At 38.1% G+C, this 13,323-nt stretch overlaps 1 protein-coding gene across 1 annotated transcript in view; it reads right to left on the bottom strand.

Moving 5' to 3' along the window:
• Nucleotides 1-13,323, bottom strand: part of ADGRG7 (adhesion G protein-coupled receptor G7) — a 62,023-nt gene that overhangs the window by 11,995 nt on the left and 36,705 nt on the right. Inside the window, exons 9-13 of the mRNA XM_086409800.1 lie at nt 11,646-11,809; nt 10,940-11,095; nt 7,717-7,829; nt 3,019-3,365; nt 1,943-2,039 (exon numbers count right to left, since the gene is read on the bottom strand). Coding sequence (XP_086265926.1) covers nt 1,943-2,039; nt 3,019-3,365; nt 7,717-7,829; nt 10,940-11,095; nt 11,646-11,809 — 877 coding nt within the window. The remainder of the gene's footprint in view (nt 1-1,942; nt 2,040-3,018; nt 3,366-7,716; nt 7,830-10,939; nt 11,096-11,645; nt 11,810-13,323) is intronic.

Below are 13,323 nucleotides of genomic sequence, written 5' to 3' on the forward strand. Positions count from 1 at the left end.
AGTGAACCTCAGATGAAGCATTTAACTCCTTGGTGATTTTGTCATGAAACATGGGAAAAGATAGCTGTAGCAGATAGAGCATAGCTTCCACAAAATTCTCCCTCAAGCATTATAATTTCGCAATGGTTACTATAACCCTTCAGGAAAGTCTGAAACAGCCTATATGGTGGGACAGAGATCTGGGGGACAGAGCATTAAACAAGCGTGTGGCCTGTCCTGCAGTCACACCTTAGCTGGGTCCTGGCAGAAGTAGCAGTACCTCAAGGGAACTGGGGTAGGGATTTCAGACATGACTGGTAGAACTGGGAGCCATGGTTGGGGGACAGGGAGTATGGTATATTGAGAAGCAATTTCTGGAAGCATAACTCAAGAAAACCCAAAAAAGTCCTTCCTCTTTCTAAATATATCCTGAAGAAATGTGAACTTTGATGCATGTGTACAGGGTGGAAAGGGAGAAAAAGGGTCCAAGATGAAGCTGATATTCATATTACACATCCTTTCCTTTCTTCCCAACTCTTATTTTCAGTTGCCAGGGTCTTGCCTAACATCTAATACTGTACTCAGGAAAGAATCTGCTCTCAGTTCTTTACAGCTCAGTGTGAATAAATTTAAGACAGCAGGCATCTTTCTACTGAAGACTTCTATAGGCGTGGGTCTAACCCTGTGGCTCAGTCAGGGTAGGAAATTAATAATAATGCAATTTGAGGTGAATTACCTCTCCCATGAGATATTTGCATCTTACTCTTGATCTTCAATTGTGGAATTAAAATTTTAAAACCCATCAAAAGATATTTATTCTCAATTAAACAGAAAAAAATAGTGCCTGGAGCATGTGGCTGCTAAAGTCAAGCCAGACAGTTAGATCCCTATTTTACACTTGGTCATGGTCAGCCCTAGAAATAAGTGAGCGCCCTGACACTACAGCCTTCCCTTGTGTATACTTGCACATTTCCAAGAGTTCTGTTCTGATCTAAGTTGGTCTGAGAATTAAAGCAGAATCCAAGGATAAGAATGGTTGCATTTATAAAATAAGAAAGAAAAATAAATTAAAAAGCAGTTACCATTTGGAAGCAGAAATACACATAGAGCTTTCTTCTCAATTTCCTCATACGAATACCATCTCCTCAAGCAAATACCATGCATTCAGGTACTCCCATTGTTTTTTCCCCCAAACTTTAAACTTTTTATGTTGTATTGGAGTATAGCCGATAAACAATGCTGTGGTAGTTTCAGGTGAATAGCAAAGGGACTCAGCCATACATATACTTGTATCCATTCTCCCCCAAACTCCCCTCCCCCATCCAGCCTGGCACATAACATTGAGCAGAGTTCCATGTGCGATACAATAGGTCCCTGTTGGTTATCTGTTTTAAATATAGCAATGTATAAATGCAGGTACTCCCATTATTGACAGTTGATTATTCACGCTGGAGTCACAGAGAGAATTGATAAATCATCATGAAATACTCATTATAATCATATCAACACAGAACTGGTTCATAAGCATGGATAGTGCTCAAGTTATAAAATGTTTTCACACTAGCTTGATCCCTCACAGTAACCCCAGAGCAGGTATTACTATTATTGTTATTCTCAGCTTTTAGATAAGAAACTAAGATAAGGGGTTACTAAGGATTACATTTCTTGTTTCCTATGATTTTCAGAGGTAATGAAAGAAGAAACTTAATATTAAAAAGTTCACATTTATAAATTTAGAAGGAAGGTAATTACTTGCTTTGTAAATGGATTTATCATAGGAAATTTTCATATCATTGCATTTAAAATATAATGTGCTCTTTGAGAATTTGAAATACACAGTTATAATATGACAATTATAAAGTGAGATGCATATTACAAGGACCTTTGGACTCGATGTCATTGAGTAGTTACACTCAAAAAAAAAAAACACAAAAAAACGGGCATTTAAAAAATAAAAACTTACATTTCCTCTTGCCGGTAGTCTAACTCCCACTGTGAATTATTTCCATTCTGAGAACAAATAATTCCCACTGTCAGAGCTACCACTATAGCCGGGACTCCTATGTCATAAAGAGAATTGCAGAATAAATAATTTACCCAAACCTGGGGTTAATTATAAAAGACTGTGAATGAATTATATATCTGACCTTTTTCAGGATATATTGTTCTTTCTACTATACACAATGTACTAAGTGATCTACAGATGCAGGTTAACAGTGGACATAGTTTTTCAGTGTTTTATTTTCCCTTTCAATGTTGGCTATGTGTACCAATCCTATACCATTTCCAATCTTTTTGTAACTGTTAACACAATGTCCACTCTTAAATGGCTCAATTTCTCTTCCATTTGAATAAACTTAAATTTAGATAACACTAAAACAACTCTCCTTTGCAGGAACCCATTAAATTTTTCAAATTACTTTTCTTAAAAGAGTCCCTCTGACTGTCTTGAAATATTTATTTTAAAGTAGTCAGAAGGTTGATTACATGTGGTCTAAATCTCAAGTCTAATTAACAGAGATGTTAAAGGAAATAAACATTTAAAGTTAGCTCATAATGTGTTACCCCACTCCAGTACTCTTCCCTGGAAAATCCCATGGACGGAGGAGCCTGGTAGGCTGCAGTCCATGGGGTCGCTAAGAGTCAGGCATGACTGAGCGACTTCACTTTGACTTTTCACTTTCATGCATTGGAGAAGGAAATGGCAACCCACTCCAGTATTCTTGCCTAGAGAATCCCAGGCATGGGGGAGCCTGGTGGGCTGCCGTCTATGGGGTCGCACAGAGTCGGACACAACTGAAGCAACTTAGCTGCAGCAGCAGCAGCAGCATGATGTGTTTAGGATAGCTGCTTGGTCATATCTGCCCTCTTCACAGAAGACACTCCTTCACTAGACAGAAGGCACTCTTAGTGATTGCTGGATTTTCCATCTCCCCTATCTGGAGGCCTTGTACTACTAGGTCTTCAATAGGTGTTTGTTTAAATTAAATGATTTCAACAAAATTAAATTTCTGAGAAAGTGTAGAAGCAAACACTTACCCCATCCAATTAAAGAGTTAAAAAGGATGAAATGCTGAGGAAGAGGCTTCATGGTCCTAATTAGAAGGAAATAGAGCTGGGCAGCACTGAGTCCCATCCAGACAAAGGTCGCTAACCCAAAATAGTGCAGTAAGATAGCAATTGCAGTGCACTTGGGATTCGAGATGACAACAGTGTCTTGTCTGAGCATTACATTACTACTCAAGTCAGTATTATTGGTCTCACTGTTACTTGTCTTTATGTTCTTATTGGAGTTTTCAATTCCAAACACGAAGAAGAGGTTGAAGATCAACATTGATGCACACAGACTAACCAACACCCAGGTTACTGAGGTTTTTCGGACTTTCCTGAAAATAAAAAATATAATTAAATAAACAAAACAGCTACAAAAAAGAAACTCTAGTGAAATCATGAGGTTAAAAAAGGATATTATTACTCATGTAAACCTAGCTTATAGCCCAGTTGGGCCAGCTGGTAGATAGACCTTCCCAACTACATCAGAGAAACAATCTCTCCTCATCTGATTCCCACAAAGAAGTGAGTTCAAGAAAACAGATTGATACCTCCTTTCTTGAAACTGTGTTCTAATCAAAGGTGCTAGCTGTTCTCCAGAAATGCCCTTTTGTGAACTCTATTTGCACAAATTTCCAGGCCCTGTGTATCTCCCTCCAAGTGACCTGATACAACTAAAGGAATGCAGTAGACGGCCTGGCAGCCAGGACCAAATATCCATCAGACAAAGTGGTGCTTAGTCCACAATATGTTTATATTTCTATGGCCCACAACAAGGACTTCTAATGTAAAACAGAGCTTCTAATGTATACAGGTCAGGAAGCAACAGTTAGAACTGGACATGGAACAACAGACTGGTTCCAAATAGGAAAAGGAGTATGTCAAGGCTGTATATTGTCACCCTGCTTATTTAACTTATATGCAGAGTACATCATGAGAAATGCTGGGCTGGAAGAAGCACAAGCTGGAATCAAGATTGCCGGGAGAAATATCAATAACCTCAGATATTCTGATGACACCACCCTTATGGCAGAAAGTGAAGAGGAACTAAAAAGCCTCTTGATGAAAGTGAAAGAGGAGAGTGAAAAAGTTGGCTTAAAGCTCAACATTCAGAAAACTAAGATCATGGCATGCAGTCCCATCACTTCATGGCAAATAGATGGGGAAACAGTGGCAGACTTTATTTTGGGGGTCTCCAAACTCACTGCAGATGGTGATTGCAGCCATGAAATTAAAAGATGCTTGCTCCTTGGAAGGAAAGTTATGACCAACCTAGATAGCACATTAAAAAGCAGAGACATTACTTTGCCAACAAAGGTCCATCTAGTCAAGGCTATGGGTTTTTCCAGTGGTCAGTAAGGATGTGAAAGTTGGACTATAAAGAAAGCTGAGTGCCAAAGAATTGATGCTTTTGAACCGTGGTGTTGGAGAAGACTCTTGAGAGTCCCTTGGACTGCAAGGAGATCAACCAGTCCATCCTAAAGGAGATCAGGCATGGGTGTTCATTGGTAGGACTGATGTTGAAGCTGAAACTCCAATACTTGGGCCACCTGATGCGAAGAGCTGACTCACTGGAAAAGACCCTGATGCTGGGAGAGATTGAGAGTAGGAGGAGAAGGGGACAACAGAGGATGAGATGGTCGGATGGCATCACCAACTTGATGGACATGGGTTTGGGTGGACTCCGGGAGTTGGTGATGGAGAGGGAGGCCTGGTGTGCTGTGGTTCATGGGGTCTTAAAGAGTCAGATATGACTGAGGGACTGAACTGAACTGAACTGAATGTAAAAGAGGGCTTCCCTGCTGGGTGAGACAGTAAAGAATCTGTCTGCAATGCAGGAGACCTGGGTTCGATCCCTGGGTTGGGAAGATCTCCTGGAGGAGGGTGTGGCAACCCACTCCAGTATTCTTGCCTGGAGTATCCCCATGGACAGAGGAGCCTGACGGGCTGCAGTACGTTGGGTTGCAGAGTCGGACACGACTGAGCAACTAAACACAATGTAAAATATGCCTGAGGACTGTTCCTTCATCTGAAGATATAATTTGAGGGTGTAAAACCAAGTATTCTTTAAAACTTATGACATATCATTGCTAAGTCACGTCAGTCGTGTCCGACTCTGTGCAACCCCATAGACGGCAGCCCACCAGGCTCCCCCGTCCCTGGGATTCTCCAGGCAAGAACACTGGAGTGGGTTGCCATTGCCTTCTCCAATGCATGAAAGTGAAAAGTGAAAGTGAAGTCACTCAGTAGACTCTTAGCGACCCCATGGACTTCAGCCCACCAGGCTCCTCCATCCATGGGAGTTTCCAGGCAAGAGTACTGGAGTGGGTCGCCAGTGCCTACTCAGTTCTCTGTATATTACGGTATGAAAGTGAAAGTGTTAGTCACAATTCTTTGTGACCCCAGGACTGTAGCCAGCCAGGCTCCTCTGTCCATGGAATTCTCCAGGCAAGAATACTGGTGTGGGTTGCCATTCCCTTCTCCAAGGAATCTTCCCGACCCAAGGATCAAACCCAGATCTCCTGCACTACAGGCAGATTCTTTACCGTCTGAGCCACCAGGGGAGCTTACAGTCCTGTATTAAAAAATGTTATAAAATTTCTGCTCACTATCATCCAGACCTTTCTGTGTTTTTTAGACTACAAGGCCTCTTGAAATAACTATTTCCCCTATTAATGTGCTTAAAGTTCTAACACCTTCAAGTACTTCTCTATTTCTAATGTCTCAGAATCTGATGAACAAATCTGTTTGCCAATTATATTAATATATGCTTTATGATTTTATAACACTGATGACAATTAGAAGGAGTAATTACATTAATATATGCTTTATGATTTTACAACATTGATGACAATTAGAAGGAGTGAAATCTTAGGCAAACATATTAATTATACAGCTACCACAACTTTTCAGATGGGATCAAATAAATGTTTTAGTGTCTTTTCAAATGAAAGCACAGACAGAAGAGTTTCACTTTATGTGACAGACTTGTAATTACATGGCATGTAATTTTCCTTCAAGGCACTTACCACAATGTATAATTATATATTTATTTCTGTATATATGTGTATAATGTCTGTCTTCTCCCCAAGAATGTAAATTCCAAGGGAGATGATCTGTCTTGTTCATAGTTTTATATTTACCTCCTCACATGTTGCTTAGAGCCTCACACTGTAGGCCAAAGGTGACTAAAGAGATGCAATAACTAAATAAATTGAGGGAGGTGGAAAACAGCTAAAATAGACATTACTGGAACAACCGGAGAAATGTGAATACATATATTAACATGATAACCTTATATTAATGTTAAATTCTTGAGTTAAATTCTCTGAGGATACTAATATTATGCAGGAGTGCCCTTGTTCTTAGGAGATACATACATGCTTAAAGAATTTAGAGATGATGGTCATGATATTTACAACTTACTTTTAAAATTTCAGGAAAAAACAGAAAAAGAGAGAAAACAAAATATTAATAACTGGTGAATTCAAGTGAAGGGTATATGGGTATTCAGTATTCTCTTTCAACTTTTCTGTAGACTTTTAATTTTTTATAAATCAAACTTCATGGAAAAAAATGTTTAAGTAGCAATACCTTTAGAACAAAAGACCCCTGAATCTACACATCTGAGAAAACAGTTGTGAAGGAATTTATCAGGGAGAAATAATTCTGAAAAAAAGAAGCATTGTGAGACATCTTGAGTTTGAGAAGAAACCAGGTGGGAATGCACAATCGACCCAATTATTCCACAGATATCCCTCCACCATGGGCCAGGTACCGTGCTCAGCCCTGGGAGGGACTTACAAAAACAAGAGAAAACAGCAACAACAAAAGCAAAGAAGGCCACATCAATTTTCATGCTTAACGGGAAAACAGTAGACCAATAAGCTACTAAATGAACATGCTTACATTTATAGATTGTTACAAATGCAGCATGTGACAAAAAATAACAAGTGCTATGCAAAATTGGATCTTGAGTGAGGAGATCAAGGTAGAAAGAAATATGTGTTTATGCTTATTTTAAAAATTAGTTTTTAAAAAAACTATGTATTTAAAAATCTTTTAAAATGTTTTACCATTTGAAAAATTAATATAGTTTAAAATTTACTTTTATCCTCAAAAACTTGCTAATTAGCAATGTTTCTTTCTTTCGCAAAAGCAAATTGGTAGTTATGCTTCTATTGAATACAAGGAACTATGGCATTAATGAGTTAGTGTTGTTATTTACTTGTATCTGACTCTTTTGTGACCCCATTGACTGGAGCCTACCAGACTCCTCTGTCCATGAAGTTTTCCAGGCAAGAATATTTGAGTGGGTTGCCATTTCCTTCTCCAGGGGATCTTCCTTACGCAGGGATCAAATCCACATCTCCTGCTTGGCAGGCGGATTCCATACCACCGAGCCACCAGGGAAGCCCATTAATGAGCTATAGGACCACATTAATTTTATGTGATAAACATGGTATGTAATTTTCCTTCAAGTCACTTAAATAGTTTGTAGTTATATATTATTTATGAATATGTCTTAGCCTCTCCAGGGCTGAGTATTCTATAAAATGAGCATGATGAACTAAATCTCATTTCCTTTCTGGTTCCAAGAGGCTGTATTCTAATGGAAATATGCTGAGAGGAAATAATATCAGGGTAACAATTTCTCTCATGAGATGAGCCTGCTTCCCTTCTTACCTGGTGCCGATCTGAAATATAATTGTGAGAGCCAGACCAACAATGGACAGTGCACATCCAAATGTGGAAAATACATCTAGTGATTCAGGATATTTATATTTCTTTTTGAAACTCTGGAAAATAAGTTAAGACTCATTATTTTAAAATAGCTACTCTGAAATAGTTATGAAAGTCAACATCACAAAGAGTTACATTAGTTAAAACAGTCTGGATATTGGTCAAAATATCCATATATGTCTTTTTATATAAAGATATATTTTAAAAGGAAATAAATCAACCCCTTCATCTCTAAGCAATATTCATGAAATAGTGGCTTGAGAAAAGTTATCTAATTCAGTAAGGGAAGACATAAACACCATTCCTCAATGTCTAAAATCAAAGTTCTTTGTGTTATCTAAATTGGCTGCTGTTGCTGCTGCTGCTGTTGCTAAGTCTTTTCAGTCGTGTCCGACTCTGTGCAACCCCATAGATGGCAGCCCACCAGGCTCTGCCTTCCCTGGGATTCTCCAGGCAAGAACGCTGGAGTGGGTTGCCATTTCCTTCAATGTGTAAAAGTGAAAAGTGGAAGTGAAGTCTCTCAGTCGTGTCCGACTCTAGGGACCCCATGGACTGCAGCCTACCAGGCTCCTCTGTCCATGGGATCTTCCAGGCAAGAGTACTGGAGTGGGGTACCATTGCCTTCTCCGCTAAATTGGCTGGAGTTGTTTTATTTACCTGTTACATTATTTGTATGCACAACTGTAATCCAAGGGGAAACCTGAATATCTAAGCTCATGTACTAAAATTAAAGTTGCAGAAGTATTTTTCTGTATATGAAAAGATATTCACAAGATCCTGTTCATTTTTGCTTTTGGAAAGGGGGACCTAACCTTTGTGAAATATATCCATATCCACCCCAGAATTTTAGTATATAGTCTCAGAAAATTATGTTCCATATGAGTATGTACTCTTAGAAATGTGGAGAGGTAATAATGGTGATCACAGGGTGAATAGAGACATATGTACAGAATTATTTTTGCCTTCCTGTACTTTTTAATTTTTCAGATTGTTATTATTAGAAAAGCTGTATATGATTATTTATAAAACATGAAAGTTAAATATAGAGATATAATTTTAAAACACACAAGTTCCTTTTTACTGCTATTACCCCACATCAAACTGTACCATCTCTTCTCCAGAGGTGATATTTTTATTTTTGGCTCCGCCAGGTGGCTTGTGGTGTCTTTGTTCCCCAACCAGGGATCAAACCCGTGCCCTCTGCAGTGGAAAAGCACACCCTAACAACTGGACCACCAGGGAATTCCCCAGAGGTGACCTTTTTTTTAATGTGTTTACAAATATTATCTACATCTCTTGCACAAATATACAGGATTTTGTTAACATAATCAGATTATTTTCAGATTGCTATTTTACTGTTTAAATATCATAAACATTTTCCCATATCAGTATATTTCTGCTTAGTAAGTAGACTTTTACTCTATATGCATTGAGTATGTATTGCTTTAGTAGGAAAAAATAAAAATAAACTTCATTTTAAAAAAATCATAAGGGCTTTCCTGGTGGCTCAGTGGTTAAGAATCTGCTTACCAATGCAAGGGACACAGGTTCAATCCCTGATCTGGGAAGATCCCACATGCCATGGAGCAACTAGGCCCATCCACCAACCACTGAACCCAAGTACACAACTACTGAAACCTTCGCACCCCAGAGCCTGTGCTCCTCAAGAGAAGCCACCACAATGAGAAGCCTGTGTACCATAACTAGAGAAAAGCCCATGCAGCAACAAAGACCCAGCATAGCTAAAAATAAATAAATATAAACAAAACTATGTTAAAAAAATTATAAGACAAAAATGTCACATTACTTCCTATGTGTAATATACTAAGTAGATGACACAGAATCATAGAATATATAGATCTTTAGATCTTAGAAATCATCTATTCACTCAGAGTTTATCTGCTCTTAAACTTTACATATTAATACAATTCTAATCACCTTTTAAAAAATTTTGCAACTCAAAAGTAATGATAAATATTAATATGTGGGCATTGAAGCAGATTCAGATATTAGTAAGAACAATTGAAAGTCTGACCTCAAAACAGGAGAAAAAAAACTATGAAAGTATAACCTGTATCATTTAATATGTAAAGCAATCTGAGTTTTACACAGCTATTCAGTAATACTAATGATCTTAAGATATCAAAAATGTTAAAATTGTATCTTTACTATTTACTGACTGAGAAAGCAGATCTCTCTATAATGCAAGTTATAAAATAATCAAAATCAATTTTAAATATTTGGTAATTAAAATAAGAAAATGATAATTACTTCAAAAATATTTTAAAAGCAAGACTCTATACTTTTATATTCTATGCTATACCAGTATGTTCTGATCCCCATTGGCTTCCCAAATACAAATATTTCTTAGCTACAGAAAATTAAAACATCCACTTCTTTGGAAGATTTACAGTGTTAAGAGCCCCTTAATAAGGGGAAGACAGTCTACATCCCTCCCCACTCCACTGCAGTATAAAAACATTCCATCTAGCATAAAAAATAAATATTTTTCCTTTTGCCAGAAGAATAGATTCCTGGAAATGCAATAAACGAATCTCCTCTTCCTAAAAAGGTCAGTTCAAGAACTCTCAAGAGGTGCATAAACACCTGGATACCAGAGCTGTTACCAGTTACTCATACAGGGGTGAGTGAAAAGAACACATAGAGGAACTATGGGACAAGTTGAATTAGAAAGCTCTTCCTCTTATACCTTCTGGCATACACTTAGTAACTTAGATGCTTATAATGGAAAAAGCTCTGGGTAACTTATTCAAACTCACCCACAGCTATGTACCTACTGAACCATCTTTAGCACTCAGCTATACAGCCTTACCTCTGGCTGTAGCAACTTCATGCTTCAGACATGCAAGTTAGTTGAATGGAGTCTGTCAGCTCCTCTTTTGCACATGGGCTCCCTTCTCATTATTAAATGCACAATACTGAATTCATCTATTTTGAGACTATTTTGCAAAAAGCACTATTCTAATTGCCTTTACCAGCACTTTTTTTTTTCATTCTCTAACTTCATTCCTTGTTTTCCCATTTAATCAAAGTTGAGTTGAGTGTCTATGTAAACTAATCCCCAAATTATCTCCAGTTAGCACACAACACAATTGCATGTAAGTAAAACTCTTGTCCAGAAAGAGATTACCATGTAAACCCTTACCATCAATACTGCAAAGTTAGTAGTATGGTTGCAGTGGCAGTGTAGAAATCCATCAGTGCCCTCCTGTTTGTGACAGCCATGCGTGTCCCAATCCTTCATGGAAAAATTCCAATAGACGCAGGCATAGGAATGAAGCTGGAATTCTGTTCGGTTGTACTGTGAATAAGACAATGGCAACTGATTTTTTCAAAATGCTTAATTGTGTGGAAAAAAATCAAATAGGCTAAGATAAGCTTGAAGTGAAAGTTTTAGTCACTCAGTCATGTCTGACTCTTTGTGACCCAATGGACTGTACAGCCCACTAGACTCCTGTCCGTGGGATTTTCCAGGTATGAACACTGGAGTGGGTTGCCATTCCCTTCTCCTGAGGATCTTCCCGAGCCAGGGATTGAACCCAGGTCTCCTGCATTGCAAGCAGATTCTTTACCATCTGAGCTACCCATATGAGAAATCAATTGTATGATTATGTATGATATGTACTGATACAAAGCATAGCATCTTTATTACAGATTAAGAAAGAGAATATAAAATTCAAAGTAGTTAATTTTACACTTAGTGTTATAAAAATATGGATGGGGGAGAAGTTAAAGTTAGTCTTGTCATATAAACTTTCAAAGAGGTGTTCTGTGGATTTCTTTTGCCCAAACTGTCCCTGCTTTTGTAATCAAGAGTGGGCTGAATTATTTCTATTAATGGGAAAACTCACCCTTGGATTAAAGACCATTTCAACAGAAGCGCTCTGATCTTCCACATTTTCATCTGTTTTGCTTGAGACAATTTTTTGACTAAAGTCTGATTTAGTTATAAAAGTTTTTGATTGGAAAAGCTTGTTGTTTTGATACACTACAAAGCCACATGCCTTGACATTAGCTGTGAGGGGGGAAAAAAGACACTAAAATCAATAAGGGAACCCTAGGTAAGTAAGAAAGTCCCATACCATCACCGAACTGCATGACTGCTTAACACTCCAGTGAAATACAGAAAATAATGGTCTGCTGACTGCCTTTATTTAACTGCAGCATCTAATTAACACATATAACATATGGTTGGCCATTCCATCCACATTAATTTCTTTCCTAAGATTCCTTATGTTCTAAATGGAAACCATAATCTCTGCCTAATCCACCTAAAAAAAAAATACCAAAAGGATCTCATGTATAAAGTAAACATTCTTGCTTTCTATGCAGTGAGACAGTGAACACAATGAGCAGGTAGCTCAAGACCATGTTGCTTTGCCCCCTGAGTCATTGAATAAGAAACAGCAGAGAGTGATCATTAGGACAGCAGTGCCTAGAGGACTGCTCTGGGAGGTCTGGCTCCTATGCAGAGGGACTGAGCAGAAACCAGTTTATTAAATCACAGAGCCAGCAGCTCAAGTTGTGCATATCAGGGATTCTTTCAACAGACTAAATACTTTCCATCAGCTCTTGAACTACTGGTCTCTGTTATTTCAAGACAACGACAGGCTTTTGCCCAAGGCTGGAAAATGACTGGGACACATCCCTTCAGGACACTGGAAAAACTGGTCAGCTTTTCCTAAGAGAGCCTGCAGGAGCATGGCTGCAACAGGGGGTTCTGCAGCGGGGCTGCTGGCCATGGCAATGGTCAAACAGAACCACCTTTGAAATGCCTCCTGACACTTCATAGAACTCTTGGCCATATTTAAAACAACAGAAGCAACAACAATGAATATACATTTTAGCTGAATAAATTCCCTAAACTCTGATATCTTTTACAAGTGAAAAGCTTGCATGTATTTGCGTGGGTGTGTATGTGTCTCTGTGTGTATATACATACACACATATATATTATATACTTAATAAGTACAAAGAATACTAAAATGGTGGTGGTGGGACCAGCATAATCAGTCTTGTGCTTTGAGAGATAGGTAGGTAAGGCCCTGACAGCCCCCAACACATCCTCCACAGCCCCCGCTTTGCTCTGTCCTCTTCTGAGAAATAAAGACATTGGCTTCTGAAGAGTTTTTACATCACACTAAGCCCACCAAATTGTTCCTTCTTTGTCACACTAAGTGACAAAGTTAACCATAAAAATGTAGTATGACTGCTTTTTAATCTTATTTTTATAAAAGAATGACATGCTTGATGTAAAATTCAAATCCATATAAGTACATACATTTAAAAAATGAAATTCCCTACTCACCCCTTTCCTCATTCCTACAGGATTCTGGTTGTTTATTAGAAAATCATCTTTTCATCTAGATAATTAGATTCACTAGAACAAATTATACTTACCATTATCTTATGATTTTAAAAGAATCTTCATATTTCAAGATATAATCCTCCTTGATGTTTTTTTATATTTTCTCTTTCTTTTCTTGATCAAATTTATCAGAAGCTTGTGTATATTTCATTAGCCTTTCA

This window comes from Bos grunniens, chromosome 1 (genome assembly GCF_055505025.1).
Source record: "Bos grunniens cultivar Pamir isolate PY7600 chromosome 1, Bosgru_T2T1.0, whole genome shotgun sequence".
NCBI classification, from domain to species: domain Eukaryota; kingdom Metazoa; phylum Chordata; class Mammalia; order Artiodactyla; family Bovidae; genus Bos; species Bos grunniens.